Source organism: Alligator mississippiensis, chromosome 10 (assembly GCF_030867095.1).
Source record: "Alligator mississippiensis isolate rAllMis1 chromosome 10, rAllMis1, whole genome shotgun sequence".
Lineage (NCBI taxonomy): Eukaryota > Metazoa > Chordata > Crocodylia > Alligatoridae > Alligator > Alligator mississippiensis.
This window is the reverse complement of record NC_081833.1, coordinates 52,262,636-52,279,270: the sequence shown is the minus strand read 5'-3', so window position 1 is coordinate 52,279,270 and position 16,635 is coordinate 52,262,636. Positions and strand designations below refer to the sequence as shown.

At 40.3% G+C, this 16,635-nt stretch overlaps 1 protein-coding gene across 1 annotated transcript in view; it reads left to right on the top strand.

Moving 5' to 3' along the window:
- The window catches only part of TENT4B (terminal nucleotidyltransferase 4B), a 69,237-nt gene extending 66,370 nt beyond the window's left edge, over window positions 1-2,867 (top strand). Inside the window, exon 12 of the mRNA XM_006273209.4 lies at window positions 81-2,867. Within this exon, the coding sequence (XP_006273271.2) occupies window positions 81-263 (183 nt within the window). The 3' untranslated portion in view covers window positions 264-2,867. The remainder of the gene's footprint in view (window positions 1-80) is intronic.
- The last annotated feature ends 13,768 nt before the right edge of the window (window positions 2,868-16,635 follow it).

Sequence of the window (16,635 nt, the reverse complement as noted above, 5' to 3'; positions counted from 1 at the left end):
TTTTTTAACCAGAACCCAAATGCTATAAATGGCATATGTTGTTTGTAATGCATGTTGATTATGTTCTTTTTGTTTTGCAGCATGGATCTGCAAGGTTATTCCGCTCTTCTTCCAACAAAGGCTTCCAAGGTCCAACAAACTCGAGCCATGGTACCTCAGTGACAAACAAACAACATCAAGGCAGCAAATCACATAATCAGTATTTCCATGGCAAAAAGAGGAAACACAAGAGGGACGCAGCCCTTTCAGACCTTTGTAGATAGTTGCCTATTTAATGACTGTTCTTCTGTGTGCAATGATCTCATGCTACAGGATAGTTTGATAGTGACTCCTTGGATATCTTCTGGAGCTTCAGACTGTTCAGACGTTGATTAGCAACTGCATTTTTTTTCCCAGCTCGCCACGGAACGGATCATGAAGATTGATCACCGCAAAAAAGAGGAAAAAATGGCTGCTCATTTGATAAGTCATATGCTACAACAGGGTCATTTAGGATATAAAGCTTGAATGTAAAATAAATATATTTCCCATCAGCTCATGCTGACCTGTAGGGGTAGTATTCAGTGTGTTTAGGGGGTGGTATCAAACAAAACAAAACAAAACAAAAAAACAAAAAAACCCAAAAAAAGATGAAAAATTGTATTTTTGAGGGAAACCCTGCCTTTAAAGGTGAAAGTAATTTGTGCATGATTTTTTTATTATTTTTGCATATATTTACCATTTTATTGTGTATATATAGATGACCACATAGGAAAACTGACATTTGTAATAGTGGATTTGTTAATACTTTTTACATAATATTACTGTTTAAATTGTAAACAGAATTTTTTTTCTCAGGATTAGTTTGGAAAATAATCTAAATTATCATCTTAACATCCGTATAAAGATACTTTATTAGCTATATTGTTCAGAATTTTTCTCTTTTTTTTTTTTTTTTTTTGGCATTTAAATAATTTCATAGAACATTTGATCTGCAAAAGTTGTTCCTCTAAGAAGAAAGGTTTACGGTGGCAAATGAAGTCTTTCATTTGTGTAAAATGTACATGTACTCTTGTGTGAACACTGAATTTGTGAGCGCTGAAAAAATCTTCACCTTGTTTTCTAGCGTGCCATCATTTAAGGCAGTGGGGTTTTTCAGGTTTCTCCTCCCTCCCTCCTCCTTCAACAGTCTCCCTTTTTTAAAACAAAAACAAGCCTCTGGTTTTTCTTTTTCTTTATTTTCAGTACAAACCAACTCAATTTGTTACCAGTGTTTGCATTCCCTGGCTGCTTTAATCCCATGCCTTTCTGTTTGTGCCTTCCCCACCCACCCAAGTCTGGTCTTTTTTATATTTTTTGCTAACACTTGGAGAAAAAAATAACTGTTTAAGCTATCTGTAAATTTTACTATTAAAGTATTTTTTTTCTCATTCCCCTTTTAGGTATTTTTATATTTACACTTTAAAAATTTAAGTAGTCTTCAAATAATGGAAAATATATTTTGTATTGCCTTAACCCATACCTTTCATAGCCTTCTAATATTTCTTCATTGAACTTGTTACCTTTAATTAAAATTCAGCATGTTTTGGTTCGGTCACACTTTAATTTACAGTAAATTATTTAATGCCGTGAATGTAAATTAAATATGTGATTACATCCACATACATAGTTTGAAAAAAGAGTTGGGGCACTTTAATGATAGAATGTTAAATGGCATTTACTTTAACATATTTCTTTAAGAGAAAAGAGTTTGTGTTCAACCTACGTGGCTGCATTTAATGTAGCTTTCCTGGAGACGATGCTTTTATAAAAAGTACTGTTAGCTTTTAGCAATTTCTTTTTATATACATTTACAAAATACTGCAGACCAACCTGACCTTTAATGGGCACTGATGTGTGAAATGCCTTTTTAAAATAAAATAATGCTAAAATAAGACCAAAACTGATGTCATCAATTAAATTAATCATCATTCTCAACATGTTTAAAGTGTTTTACTTCAAAAAGAAAAATACATATTTCAACAAGATGGAATTCATAACAGTTACTCATACCAACACTAAGAGTTTAAAAAGTGATGTTAATTTGACAATGTTTAAAATTTTAGATTCACATTTTTATTCTGATCAGATAATTTTATCAACAAGTTGTTGAGCTTTTATTCATAGAAACTAGTACAAGTTGTACCACATTATGCATAATCACAGTATTTATTTTGTTCTAGATTATTGTGAATGTGTAGACTTATGTTCACCGCTTAGGGAACAATTATTTATAAATTATATTAATCCAGTATTGTTAGCTGCTATTAGCAAAACTGTTCCAAACACTTAATACTTGCAAAGATCTGTATCGCATTTACCACACTGAAGTGTTTTTAAAGAATCACCCTCATTGTTGAAAGCAAATGTACTCTTAGGGTGCAGATATTAGTGTTCCAATAAGCATGTGATAATTTTAAGGTGGTGGTAGCGGGAAGATAATCTTGATTCCATTGGGAATCTTAGGTTTGCCTCAATTTATGGTTTTCATAAATTTTATGGAAAATAGGTTTTCCTGGACTGCTCAAGTTTCTTTTTGGTAAACAGTAACTTTCTAAAAGAAAAAAAAAGCATGAAGGAAAAATTGAGGTGTATTTTACATTGCCTCAAATGACCAGCATTGTATTCATAAAATACTGTATATCTTGCAAATCTTTATTTAAACAGAACAGTTGAACTGTTCCTTTTTTTCAGTCTGAAGTAAAATACTTTCAAGAACTTTTAGTTTGCCTGCTCATTTGTCTTGTACATTTCATCTCTGTATTTGACTCAAGTCTAATTCCTTTTTGAGTTTCAATACTTTTGTGAAGATTTTGTGAATATATGAAAAAATAAATGTTTAATCTAAATACTACAGTTTATCAGCATTCTTGACATTCGCCCTGTTTTTTCCTTTGCACTGTTATGGAAAGAACAGGATATATCAATGGCTCCTGTTTGTAGTATGTCTCCTTTGTTGTCTGTTAGATGCCTTTAGTCTTTGTAGGTAGCTTCCTTGGGTGATTGCCCGCTCTTTTTCTCCATTAATTTTTGAAGTTGTGGGTTTTTTGAGAAATGTATATTAGACCAAATCTGAGAAGTTAAAATAAATGTGCAGGTATTCATATGTACAGGTTTTTAAAGTAATATTTGTGGTCCTAATGTCAAGTGGCAAGTCTAAGAGATGGTGAGAGTTATACTATACAAACCTTGGGGGGTTTTTTATTGTGTTTTTTTCTTTTTTTATAATGTTTAATTTTTCTCTTCTGTCTTATACCAGATACCCACTCTCTATCTCTTGTATTTCGGGAGCAGCCAGAGGCCCTATTCAGGATTGGGGTCTAGATATTGTACCTACAGTAGGCTGGGTAGTGTACAGGCACATTAGTAAATTAAAATCCTTGCCCTAACAGGTGTCTAACTTTTAAGTAACATTTCACTGTTCTTATCCCAGATTTTCCTGAACTTCATCCATGCTCTTGACACTAAAATGTTTCTTTAGTTTTTTTTAATATAGAAAAGGCAGTTCAATTAGTAGATAAACATCTTTTGGAATGTAGTTGTCTGTGACATAGCTCATTTACTACTTAAGAATTGTTCTAACTGGAGTTCAGTTCAGGCTGTTTACTTCAGGCTGTTTCTCCTGCTTGTTCAGGTTTGGGAAGGAGCAGCTAAAATCTTAGTGCAATAAAAGATATTACGAAATAAATCTAGCTTCTAGCATAGTCCCTGGACCATCAGGACTACTCAGATTCTACTGTTATACAAACCTTTCAAATTCCAAAAAATCCCAGCCTCTTTCTGTAGGCCTCGTTTCTGTTCTATAACCAAGAGCATCCAAGTTATTTGCAAAAGAAGCTGAAACATCCAAAAACCTGTTTTAGGATGTCAGACTATCATTTCTTCAAGTTTACCCTACTTACTCATTTTAAGTCTATTCAAATGTATTTAAAAAATTGAACTTTAAACTGTAAATCACCTTCCTTGTACAGTGTGATAGAAAGAAGTGTGTTTTTTTCCATACAATTATTATTTGATAGGTAAGTTAGTCAACCAGTAAAAAAAAAATGTATTTTTGTGTGAAATTAGATATGATGCTGGTTTTACAAAATGTCATGCTCTGGGTCATCTGAAATTTTACAAGTTTTGCATCTTAATTTTTCTAATAATCCTTTATTACATTTTGTAATTACTTTTATTTTCTTAAACTATCCGTAGAAAAAAATCATGTTCTGATCTACTATGGAAGTTTTTCCCAATACGGTATATTAAAAATCGACCTCTCCCACTTGTATCTGGGGCCATGCACAATTCCTATGGGATGCACAGTTAAGTTATCAGAAAATGATGCATCAGAGCCCAAAGTTGTGCTATTAAATGAAATCACCCAGTAATTAGAACTTTGGGTTGACATTTAAATCTAAATGCAAATGTGACTCCAGCCTGAGTTTCTTGAATCTCAGGATTTGGCCCTAACTCCAGTAAAGTAGCGACAGACTCTATAGTAGAGTGCCTTTAACTAACATTCCATGTTGCTTCCAAATTTTAAATTAAGAGCAGTGTTTCTCAACCTGTAGATCGCAACCCAAAAATGGGTCACAAGAATTTATGAAAGGGTAGTGAACAATCACAGAAAAACATGGAAAATCATGTTTTCTCTTTTAATGGAGAAAAACATGGGAAACCTTGGGTTTCCCCTTGCTGACTGGCAGGAGGCTAGCTACTTGAACTATTTACCGGGTCAGGACTGGCCATCAATGTTTACAAGTGGGTCCTGGAACAAAAAAGGTTGAGAACCACTGATCTAAATGATGTAACTGAAATTGTACCAGTTGATTGAACTGCTTTTAAAATGTATAAAATGGTAATATTTCACTATTTCACTATTCATTACTATCCATATCTTGTCTCTAGCACGATACCTTATGTAAGTAAGATTACTTCTGTTGGAAGGGGAAAGCAAATTCAAACAGGTAAGATTTTAACATTATTTTTATTTCTTAACTTTGCTTTCTAATGTACTGGAAGCCATAATTTTAGAGAGTAATAGCATAACACCCTTATATTCATCAGTAGCAAAGTTCCCTTTTTTGAGGACTGTGTTGCTGTGGCTGTATGCACTCCAGGGAGGGGGCAGTGGTTTCAAAACCACATTAAGGAGATCTAAGCTAAAAGTTTTAGAATCTTGACAGGTACTTTTAGTTTCCTCATCAATAAGTGGACAGCTCCTAAATCTCTTGTTTCAAAGTCCATTTTCTTAAGTTTTACTCGAGAAAAGTTAACATTTCTTGGTGACTGGGGAAGAGGGAGCTTACATCCCTGAGAAACCACTCTGGATTTGTCCAGATTCCTACCAAGAAGCAGGAATAGATTTAAGCACCTGAGCAGTACTTCTGGAAGTGCTTGCCCAGAGTAACACCCACCGTTTATGTAGGCTGTTGATTTCAGTCACAGGACTGGTGACCTGGCATATGATGAAGAGGATTTTGTTTTGCTACGTATTTTTTCTAATGTACAGATTTGACCCATCCGTATTTTTCTGTTCAAATTGCAATGCTGTTGGAGCATCTGGGTGGATGGACTTTTTCTTCCTTTTGATACATTCGCTATCATCACTAATAAATATATATATATATAATATAAAATGCCTAGTATAGATTTATTTAACATGGTTACAACTTGAGGGGCATGTCTACACAAGACATGTACTGCACAGTTGACTAAATAGCTGGGCAGTAAATGTCTTGTGTTTACACATGTTCCCCTATTAGGCTGGAGTAAACTAATTTACTCTGCAGCAGGATAGTACTTGTAAATACACTCCACAGAAGGATAGTATGTGTAAAACTCAGCAGTGCACATGTACATGCCACTGGGGCTGGCTTGACCATGAGGGTGCTTCAGTGTGGGGACTGCCTGCTGGGTAGCCCCACAGTGAAGCACCCTTATGTGCTGGCCAGCCCCTCCACAGCACATTGAACTGGGAGGGAGTGCTGGCAGGCTGACCCCCAACCCCTTCCTATGGCCACCAGCCCCCGACCAGGTGGGGCTGCTCCAGCTCAACATGCTGCAATCCCGGGTGCACGTGCGGATGCATGCCCAATTTGAATAAACTGTGAAGCATTAAGTTCCACAGTTTATTCAAACGTATTAATAGGCATGTGTAGATGTGCCCAAGGGGAATCAAAAAAGAATTCAAGAGACATGGCTAGGTCCTGGCTTGCTCTGATTTATTCTCCTCAGTATACAAAGATGGGATAATAGATGGGTATTTTGCATAATTGGCAGAGTAGCAAACTTGGAGAAAATTAAGGCAAGAGGACTTTTCCCTGGCCCTCTCCACCTGCTGCCAAATTTTTTAAACATTGTGCATTGGAATGGAAGTCTTGTGGGTCACTACCTAAAGAAGCCACGTTAAAATTGGAATAGAGCCCTGTGCTTTGGGAGGTAAAAATAAATGGATTCTATTTATACACTATCTATATTATGAGACCTTTGTACATTATCCTAGAGTGTGTCCAATACTGATTATTTTGGAAAATATATAGCATGTATTTGAATTTCAAATCCTTTAGTATCATGGTAAATAGTCCAAGAATGATATGTAAGAAGGCTTTATGCAAGCCCTACCTTGTAAACCAGAGGCGGGCAATTATTTTCGGTGGAGGGCCGCTTATTGAGTTTTGGCAAGCCATTGAGGGCCACATGACAGGCAGTCAGGGGCAGATAAATATAAATTTTCTAAATGTTTTAGGGGCCCCGTGGGCCAGATAGAGTGGCCTGGTGGGCCGCATCCAGCCCGCAGGCTGCATCTTGCCTGCCCCTGTCGTAAACCCATGGCACTCTACTCATATCTTGGCTATGAGAATGTTAATGCGTAGGTTTTTTGTTTTGTTTGTTTTTACTAACACCATGGCATACTGTAGGCTCTGATGCCTCATTTGTCAGATATAACTGAAAATTATCATATCTCCATATTCTGACCTTTGTTTCTGCTAATATTTTGCAGTTTTGAATCTCTCTTGAAATGTGCGAGATCCCGGAACAACATCTTGAAAAATTCTTGTTTCGTTAAAACACCAGAGGCACCAAGCAATGAGGAAGGCAAATTTGCTTGACTGAAAATATAATTCAAACCTAAAAAGTCAAAGAGCTGTGTCACATCTTATGATGACATCACTGAGCAAGCCCTAGGTTATGCAGAACTCAGGTTATACAGAACTCGTGCAGAACTGTTTTGTCTGAAAACTTTTGTTCACAGCCAATTTTGCCTCTTCAAAATTATAAATAGTTTCTCAATAATGTTTTCCAGTTGTCTGTGATCTAAACATTGGTTTCTTGACTGTATTTCCATGCATGTCATTTACCAGCAGTTCTGACAAAGAGTTGCTCATAGTTCAATCTGTAAATTTTAAGGATTTGGCTTATTGAAAAAATTTAAATATATTACTACTTTATACTATTTCTGAGCCACACCTCTGAATCGTTGTCTTCCCTATAATATTAGTTTGCTCTGTGTCTAATCTTACTGACTTCAAAGGTTGTTTTGCATTTGGTAAGGATAGATGATCTTAAACTTCTTTAAACAATAAAAATCCATGGGGGACAGACTACACAAACAGAGGGTAAACTGTCTAGGATTTAAAATCAAATCAGCCTTCTTTCTGGGTTGATTTTTAATCCTTTTTACTCAAGATGCTCAGCCCAAAGTTTGTAGATTCAAGTAGAAAATAAATAATAACCTAAAAGACAGATGTTGGCCGTGCAGGTTAGTTCTCTACTATTAGATCCAGAACTAGCTTTCTGTCTCTTGATAGTCACTGGTGTGTGTGTGTGTGTGTGTGTGTGTGTGTGTGTGTGTGTGTGCGTGCACGCACGCACGCACGCACGCACGCACGCACACGGGGAAGTAATTTTCTATTATAAATCTTATTAAAAAAGAACAAAAAGTAAGAATTTCTGTCTTGAAACCAGACCTTTCCACTTTTTGGGGAGGGATGCTGCCTCTGCCCAGCACTTCAATGCCAAGTATATACCCAAGCTGCTCTGAACAAATATTGGCCCTTTAGTGTTGAATGCCATATAGGTAAATTAGCCCTGCTGAAACAGGTGTAGGAATGCAGCAATTCTGCTTTTGGTACCCAACCTAGCTTATTTGGAGCTATTTCTAGCAACACGGCCACATAGGTATATTGTCGATATCCAGGTAACCTGGATTACCAGACAGTGTTTCATGCCTGATACTGAAGGACTCCAGCAAAGAATCTGCTCAACACCCAAATAAACTGGGAAACTGTCAATTTCTGAAGCAGGTTTGTGGCACTAGGAGCTTCTGCCATAAACCTCTTCACAGGATTAATACTTTCCCCATTTTCCTGGACCCTCATCCTAAGAGTCTTTGAAAGATTTATTTGAGGCATTCCCATTAAACCTCTGTGGTCCTCGGTACATTAGCTTCCTGCACTAAGTCAAAAGTGTCTCAGATTGTCCTTCTTTATTTAAGGCTCCAGGTTTTCACTTCACGCCAAAGAAACATCTTCTAGTGGCCTGGAGACCAAGATAACCTCATGGTTATACAAGAGAGGCTTTATTGATTGCATTTAATGGCGAATCTCTTGCTACCAGTCCATCCACCTGCATCTTAGAATTATTCAGGCAGGTTTGGAATTTAGAGTGTAACCTAGTTTACTTGAACAAATATCTGCTCTTATTGAGAAGTAGTAAAATCATAGTAGAGTCCTGACCCCTTTTCTGGTCCTTCTTAAAACCAGTTTCATCAATAATTCTTCTGTGAAAACAGTTTTAATATTTTAGGCTCATATCCTCTCTGAGTCTAGACCTTTTCTTCTCCAATAATTTCTCCCTCTTTATTGCATCTTTTTTTACAGCAATTACTTCAGCCATGTGAGGTAGGCAGAAAAGCATTTCTGATCTCTCAGGAAAGAGCACAATTCTTAGAATGCTTCTTCAGAAAGGTAAATGTTTCTAGATTCCCCACAGCTAAGTGAATAACACTCTAAACCAGTGGTCACCAACTGGTCAATCCTGATCGACAGGTCATTTGGGAAGCCCCTGACAATCGATCTCTGGGTGTTTAGCACCCCCCAGACTGAGATCGACTGTCAGAGACTCCATGAGCGGGAGTGGCCGGCATGCAGTTCAGGAGTGGTAGGATGTACAAGTGGCAGGATGCACGTGGCTGGGCTGACCCGCACCCCTTGCCGCCAGGGCTGGGCTGGGTGAGTGTGACAATCCCCCTCCACGCCCCCTGCCACTGGGAGTGGGGCCCCAGCCGGACCAGGGGAGGGTTGGAGCCCAGGTGGCACATCCAGGTGTGCGGGGGGAGGGGCTCCCAACCTGCAAAGCCCAGTGCACAACGGCAGCTGCCTCACCCTATGCACAGATTGGGGGGCATGTGCCCCCCCCAGTCCTCTGCTGGGGTGCATACAGCAGCAGAAGCCCCCTGTGCGCCTGGATGAGCTACCTGGGCTCCGACCATTCCCCAGTCTAGCCCGGGCCAGCAGGGTACTCATCCCTGCCCCACTTCCTCCCTTGCCCCACATAGACTGGGCTGGGGGGCAGTAGATCCTGGATTGCCCGTTACTTCAAAAAGTGATTTTCACCTTTAAAAGGTTGGAGATCACTGCTCTAAACTATTTTGGCACATTAAACCATAGGATTGTTTTTCCCAGAAACCTTACTTCAGAGGCCATGAAAATAGAAAAGGTGGGCAAGCCTGCCACCTGGTGGTCCTTGTATATCTTCTTGAAAGCTGAATAGGTTTGATATGTTATCCTTGCACTTGACAAGTGGGTGCTGAGTACTTATGACTTGTAAAAGAGGTGGGTTGCCAAAGTGTTGTTTGTTTGTTTGTTTGTTTGTTTGTTTGTTTGTTTGTTACTTGGAGCCTGTTTATCCAGACTGAAATTAATAGAAGTGAGTGACATCTTTCCCTCCCCTCTTTAAATTTGGTTTCTGAAACAAATCATTCAACATGCTGGAGTGTTCCCAGACCTCTATATATTAAGCTGTCAATCAGTTAAGATTTATTATTTTAAAAAGGTAAGCTCACTCTATATTCTATAGGTTTGCTATGGTATGTAGATAAAGATCCTCATAAAGGGAAGAAATCAACTGAAAAATATGTAGAAGGCAGTCCTGAGAGGGTGTGTATCAGCATGGTGATGGAAGAAATCTGCAGAAAGTCCTTGACCCAGACTGAATACTTTGTTTGCAGGTAGGGAAAAATCACCTATTGGTTCATATTTCTGGATAGGACAGGGTTCGACTTTTCATTGTAGAGGCGGTTTGACAAATCAAGTGGTTCTAACTATCTATTAGAAGAAAATCATAAACACTCAACTGCACTTATCTCAGGTTCAGAGATCATTCACAGTAGCAGATTTTTTTTTTTCCGTTTTCACTATTGCCAAACGAGTCTTACTAAATTATTTATTTTATGAAGTCTAGCAGTTTAGCACCGGAATGACCTCTGACAGCCTCTTTTTTAAATTACTTTTTTGATTTCTGTGTAAGGAAGATTGTTATATATGGATACTGTAGAAACATTTCTTTGTTTCTTGTCTCTGATTGATTAAAATGTAATGCATCTAATTACATATTGAAAGTAAAATCTGAATTATTACTGTTTGTTTCTTTTTACCCATCCAAAACTTCCCAAACCTAGCATTTCATTGCTATTTTCCATCAATGGCCTGTTTCCAAACTACATTTATGTTAAACCTGCAATAACTAGGAGATTGTTGAGATTTTTTTCCCCCTATTTATTGCAGTGGACCTTAAATCAAAGTAATCTGTGGTTGCTTGATAGTCAGTAGCTGTGAAAAGATCACAGGCTGTCAGAAAATCCTTAGACTGCTAATCCGACAGCAACTAGAAAACTTTACTGTGTTTTTTTTTTCCCGTCAGAATATCTTTTTCTTCACTTTATTTTCAAAACCTTTAACACCATGAGCAGAACTAGTATTAGTTTTGTTATAATAGAATAGCATTTGTCTGAACTTCTCTGGAAAGTTGCCATTTACATCAGACTTCTCATCTTATACTGTGTGCTATCAAATGATGTTGAGATCACATTACTATGTTACCACGGTGAATTTCTAAAACCCTTATTTGTCTAAACACACATCATTGAAACATCTGGACACCTCAGTGTCTCACAACTAGACCAGTAAAACACAACCCAACAATAAGCTAAAAGATACACTACTACCATTTCTAATCATTCAAAAATCCTGAGTCAAATCCCCAAAGACTGATGAAATTTAATTGTTGAGGTTTTTTTTCTTTGCTAGATTAGAGCTATTAGGGGTACACTTCAGGTTTACCATCTTTTCATTGAATGAAAACTGAACTTTTCCTCCAACAAAGCCCTTCAGGAAATGTGGCATTAAGAAAAACAAATATTGTGAGGCTCAAGAGAAAACTTACAGGAGTCAGTAGCAGAGCCAGCCTTAGGGGAAAATGGTGCCCTGAGTGAACTTGTATTTTGGCTCCCCACCCCCCCCTGCTGGTGCCCCATCCGTGGCACCTTCCCCTACCCCAAGTCACCAGCACCATGTATGTTGGGTGTGTGGCAGGGGGTGGGTAGTGTGCATGCATGCCCCGGCATCTGCAGGTGGCAGGGGACCCCTTGGGCTGTTACAGGGCAGCGTGTCTGCTCACCCAAGTTGCTGGGCTGGTGCCAGGCAGAAAGGTCAGGGGGTAGTAGAGACTTGATGGCAGGAAAGGCAGGCAGGTTGGCAGCAGTCAGGGCTGTCTATACAGGAAGCCCAGCCCCAGTGGTAGGGCATTGCTATACCCTCACCCTCCACAGTGGTGGTGGTGGTGGTGGCGGCTGGCAGGGAGAAGGAGCTGCAGCTTAGCCTCCAGCCCCAGCAGGTTGATGATGGCGAAGACCCTGGTGCACAACCTGAGGCTGCCTAGCTGCGTTGCCTTCTTGCTGCACACTGCTGCCTTGGCTTTGGCCCAGCCCCTGGCACCCTTCTCCTGGCATGTCATGCTGACTGGTAGTGCCTGATGCTGCTTGGGGACTTCTTAACCCATTGTCCCAGCTGGCTAGTTCTAATCAGCTCCAGATATGGCCAGGAGTGGCAGGCCCTGCTGCCCAACCCCTGGGGATTAGTTGTCACACAAGTCCCCTGACAGCTCCCACCCTGCACAAACAGCAAGGCAGGGCAGGGCATGTGTGTGTGGTGCTCCTCAGACCAGAGCACCCTGGGCAGTTGCCCACCCCACCCATCTCTAAGGCTGCCTCTGGTCAGTAGTAGTTCAGCCCACCATCTTTGGGAGAGAATGAAGATTTCATCTTTTATGGTTGTCATAAAACCAGAATGTCTTTTTCACTGGACTCTGATTAAACTAGCCACATTTGAACTCAGCCAGGATCAAGGTTTACTAATTGAGGGTTTCTTATGAACAGGTTACTGCTGCTAATCCTAGAAACCTTAAACCTAGTTATTAACAACTGTCTGAAACCCTGTCATAACCCATGGATTTCTGGGTTGTAATTATCTTTGAATATTCTTTTGTACATAGATCATAGCCAATAGTTTCAGCTGCACCTTAAACAGCTGGTGCTTGTTTACCAAGGGTTTTAGAAACTGCTCCTGCATTCCTTGCATATCGAAAACTCCAACTAAAGCTTGGTAATACAGCATTCTAATATTATAAAAGACTTAATCTGTCTGTCTATAATGCTTTATTCGCGCTCTGATTGACTGACAAACAGCCAATCAGAATGCGAAGAAGCGTTCGGACAAGTGGCGGCACACCGCCATGATGGCAGGACACGGGGCAGGGGACAGAGCTGGCCTTGGCCCTCCACTCCCCCCTGCAGGTGGCAATGATGGAGCGGAGGGGCAAGGCCACCAGAGCTGGTCTCACGCCCCTCCCATTGCTCCTTGCAGGTGACGGCAGCAGTGGTGTGGGGAGGAAGCGAGGTAGGGACACTGGGGGGGACTAAGGCCACCAGTATTGGCCTCAGCCCAACCCTCCCCCTTTCTGTTGTTGCCGCCTGCAAGGCCGATGCGATGGTGGTGGGGGGGAGGAACAGGCCTGACACGGGGAAGAGTGGGCGGTGTGGGCGGGGATGAGTTGGCCTGGGCCCGATGTGGGGGCGGGGGAGGAGGAGCGAGCACAGCTGTGGAGGTGGGAGCAGTGGGCCCAGCCTGACATGGCAGCGGCTGGGGGAGGGAGGGACCAAGCATCTCTTCCCCCCCCCCCCCACTCTGCCCGGCCCACTCCTCCCCCGCACACCCTCCCCCGCGTCAGCCTCGAGCCCGCTCCTCCCATCCCCCTGCCACCGCCAGGTCAGCCTGGGCCCACTGTTTCTTGACGGGCAGTTGGCTACTATTTTAATAATAGAGGCATACACAGGCTTTGAAGCAAATTATAAGCCTTTAGCAAACAGATATAGAAGGTATAGTGTTGCCAGATAATAAAAGTCCTAAATGAAAAGTCCAGACTAAAACATTGAACTGATACTATAGATTGTGTTTATAAATGCAACTTTTGAACTAAAAGATAACCATCTGAGAAACTGTACCTGAGCTGCAGGCCTGTTGTCACTATATTTGAAGGAAAACCTCTCGCATTTTCTGTAGAAAAATGCAGCTTTCTTTGAAGTTTGAATATAATAGTACCATAAGTAATCTTCAGATTATTGAGTTCAAAGCTGTACATCTGTCAATAGAACAAGGTTTTGGACAGTCTAATGAAAATGGAGTTTGAGAATCTGGAAGCTGAAGAGTTAGGAGAGAACAATTTCTTTCCAGTAATAATGAAAAAGTGGTGATCTGCTGCTATTATTATGCATAACTACTCGGAGTTAAAAAAGAACAATTTTTAAAATGCTATCATACCACTATTTCTATTGTAAAACTAATAATCCTTTTATACATTACAATGGTAATTGAATAAATACAAAATATTTTTTAAAAATAAAATGATAGTTCTACTGCATTACGTAGTTTTTCTTGTTATTAGCACTCGAGTAGAAGTGGTCTTTGAAAAAAAATTATTTTAGTTATGTTATGCATTCTAATTACAATACTGTATTTATATATTTAGCTACTCTATTCTACTGTTGCTTACTAACAGAAAAAATCAACTGCCCATTTAGAAGAGCTGTCACATGACTAAAAGGATAATTTATCAGAAAACAGCATTACAGGTTAATTTTGGGACTTCTTTATTAGACAACAATTCTTTATTGCACTTTGTACATACCTGGCTTCTGATTTCTTCCTTAAATTTAGGTTGGATTAAAAAAACCCCAAAACTCTGGAACTTTTCAGTGTAGATGAGGTTTAAAAATCACCTTTTCTGGAATTAATTTACCCCAAAGAATACACTGGAGAGAAACAACCAGGAATGGATAGAGGTGGGGTTGCACTGGTGCAATTGCACCCCTCTTAATCTCTGCTTCACCGAAAGTTTAAAACCAACTGCCTGGAAGTGGCAGCAGCATTTCTATTCAGGCAGCATTGAGTGTAACAATAGAATTCGTGACTTATTTAATGTCTAACTGATTCCTTCTATGCTCTTCATTCCACAGGTGTTAATGACCCTCTCTCCTTTTTAATAGTTTTGATGCTTCACTAATCAAGGTAGCCTTTCTGTCTGTTAGCTGCACGTAATATAGCTTCTATTTCATAACCCTGCAGACTGTTTTTAACTCTTTCCAATAAAGTTACTTTACTCCTGCTTCAATCTTCAACTGAATAATATGGTCGTAGGCCCCTAGCATATTAATAAAGCTTCTAATTTCTTTTTACCTGGAGAAAAACGTGTTGTGGTACATCATCCCATATAATACACCATCTACACCCCCCTTTTCAAAATCCTAGATCCACCCATGCCCACAGCTACCTTGTTATCAGAGTCAAGGAAAGGCTTCCTTATGAAAAGAACATGAAAATATTGTGTTAATTGTAGGCAACCATTGATCCTCTGGATGATGGTGTATATGTAAGAGGTCTGTGGCCACCACATGAAGACCTCTGATGCATACCCCTAGGCAAGAGTATGGAGGAGTTTGGCTGCCCAAGATTTACTGTCTCCCTGCTCCCCCTTTAGACCATTGAGACAAAATCCAAAGGCCAGACCAAGTCCAGACATTCCGTGCTTCAGTGATTGTAGCTTCTGCCAGAGTGAAAGAGATAAGCACAGCTGCTGACTGCCTAATACCTCAGCAAAGGCACATTCCTGCCAGGTTGATGTCCCTTAGCCTTTCTCCAACCAAGGAGTATCCACCAGGCAGTGAGGGCTAGGGTATTTTAGGTGCCCTATACTCGTTTTACTTTGGAGGTTGCAACATGGGGTATGTTATAGGAGCTACTCTACCATGAGTAGCCCCACTACGTTGCCACCAGGCTTTCCAGTTGGATGCAGTTTATGGTCATAACCAGGTTAATTACGGTACTTAATTATTGTAAGCAACTTTTATCCATAAAGTGCCTTAGAGTTGTATACCCTCACTGTTGTGCCATATGAGGGAATAAACAGAAAAGGGTGATCTACTTTACATCATTCATTATTCTGTATACAGTATTTCTACCATTCCTTTTAACTTGTTGTAATGGATATTTTCAAAGCAGCACAGTGCATTTGCCACACATTTTTAATTTGCTCTAATAGCTAAAGTGTGGCTGAATTTCTCTCTCATTGACTTTGAAATTAAAAGAAGTTGTGCATCCAGCACCTTTTTTTTAAGCAGAAGGTGGGGCTTCAATGCTGAAGTAATACAAATCAATTTGATATGGACCATCCACTAGCAAGTCAACACTGGAGAAAGCAGTAGTATATAAATGCCAAAGCACTATTTGAACAAGCTAGCACAAATACTTGAAGCAAACTAGTCAAGCAGCACAAAACTCAGCATAGGCTAATTTATTTTGCTTTTCAGTGGCACAGGCTGCTTCTGTGACTACAGAATAGATGCACATTGAAGACTAAACAATCTTTTTACCTCTGCAGGTCTTCCCTTTACATCAAGTTTGGGGTACTAGTAACTGACCACCTGCGTTTTTTTTTTTCCAGTGCCTGTTACACAGAAGAAGATTTAACCCCTATGGGCGCTTGTATATGTGACAAAAATTGGCCACTTTTGCGGTTTAATTGCATCACACTGTACACTTGCAGGGTTTTTTAATGATTTAAAGGAGTTTGCTACATTTCTAACTAAACCACATCTGTAGGTAGTTTAGTTTGCAATGTAGCTATCTGTAACATTGCAGCCTTTGACAGCTTGCCCCCGCACCACTGGAAAGGCAGGCTGAAGGCAGACACAGTGAGGGGCCCAATCCTTTTTTTTTTCTTCTCCCCCCCTTCCCCCCCCCCCCCCCCCATGGAGCCTGCCCATGTCTCCCGCAGATGAGGGGTGAGCTGCTGGTGGGCTGAGTGGCCCCTGAGCAGTGGAGGGTCGCAGTCCTTCCTTCTGCCATGGTGGCGCCCCCTGGGGCTACCCAAGCAGGTTGCTAATGGGCAGGTGCTGCCCCAGCTCGGGCTTGGGGAACAGTTGGATCAGGCTGGGTGCTGCCTGCAAGCTGGGGCAGCACCTGGCCACTAGCCATCCATCTGGGTGGCCCCAGGGGGTGCCACCACCATGGAGGGAAG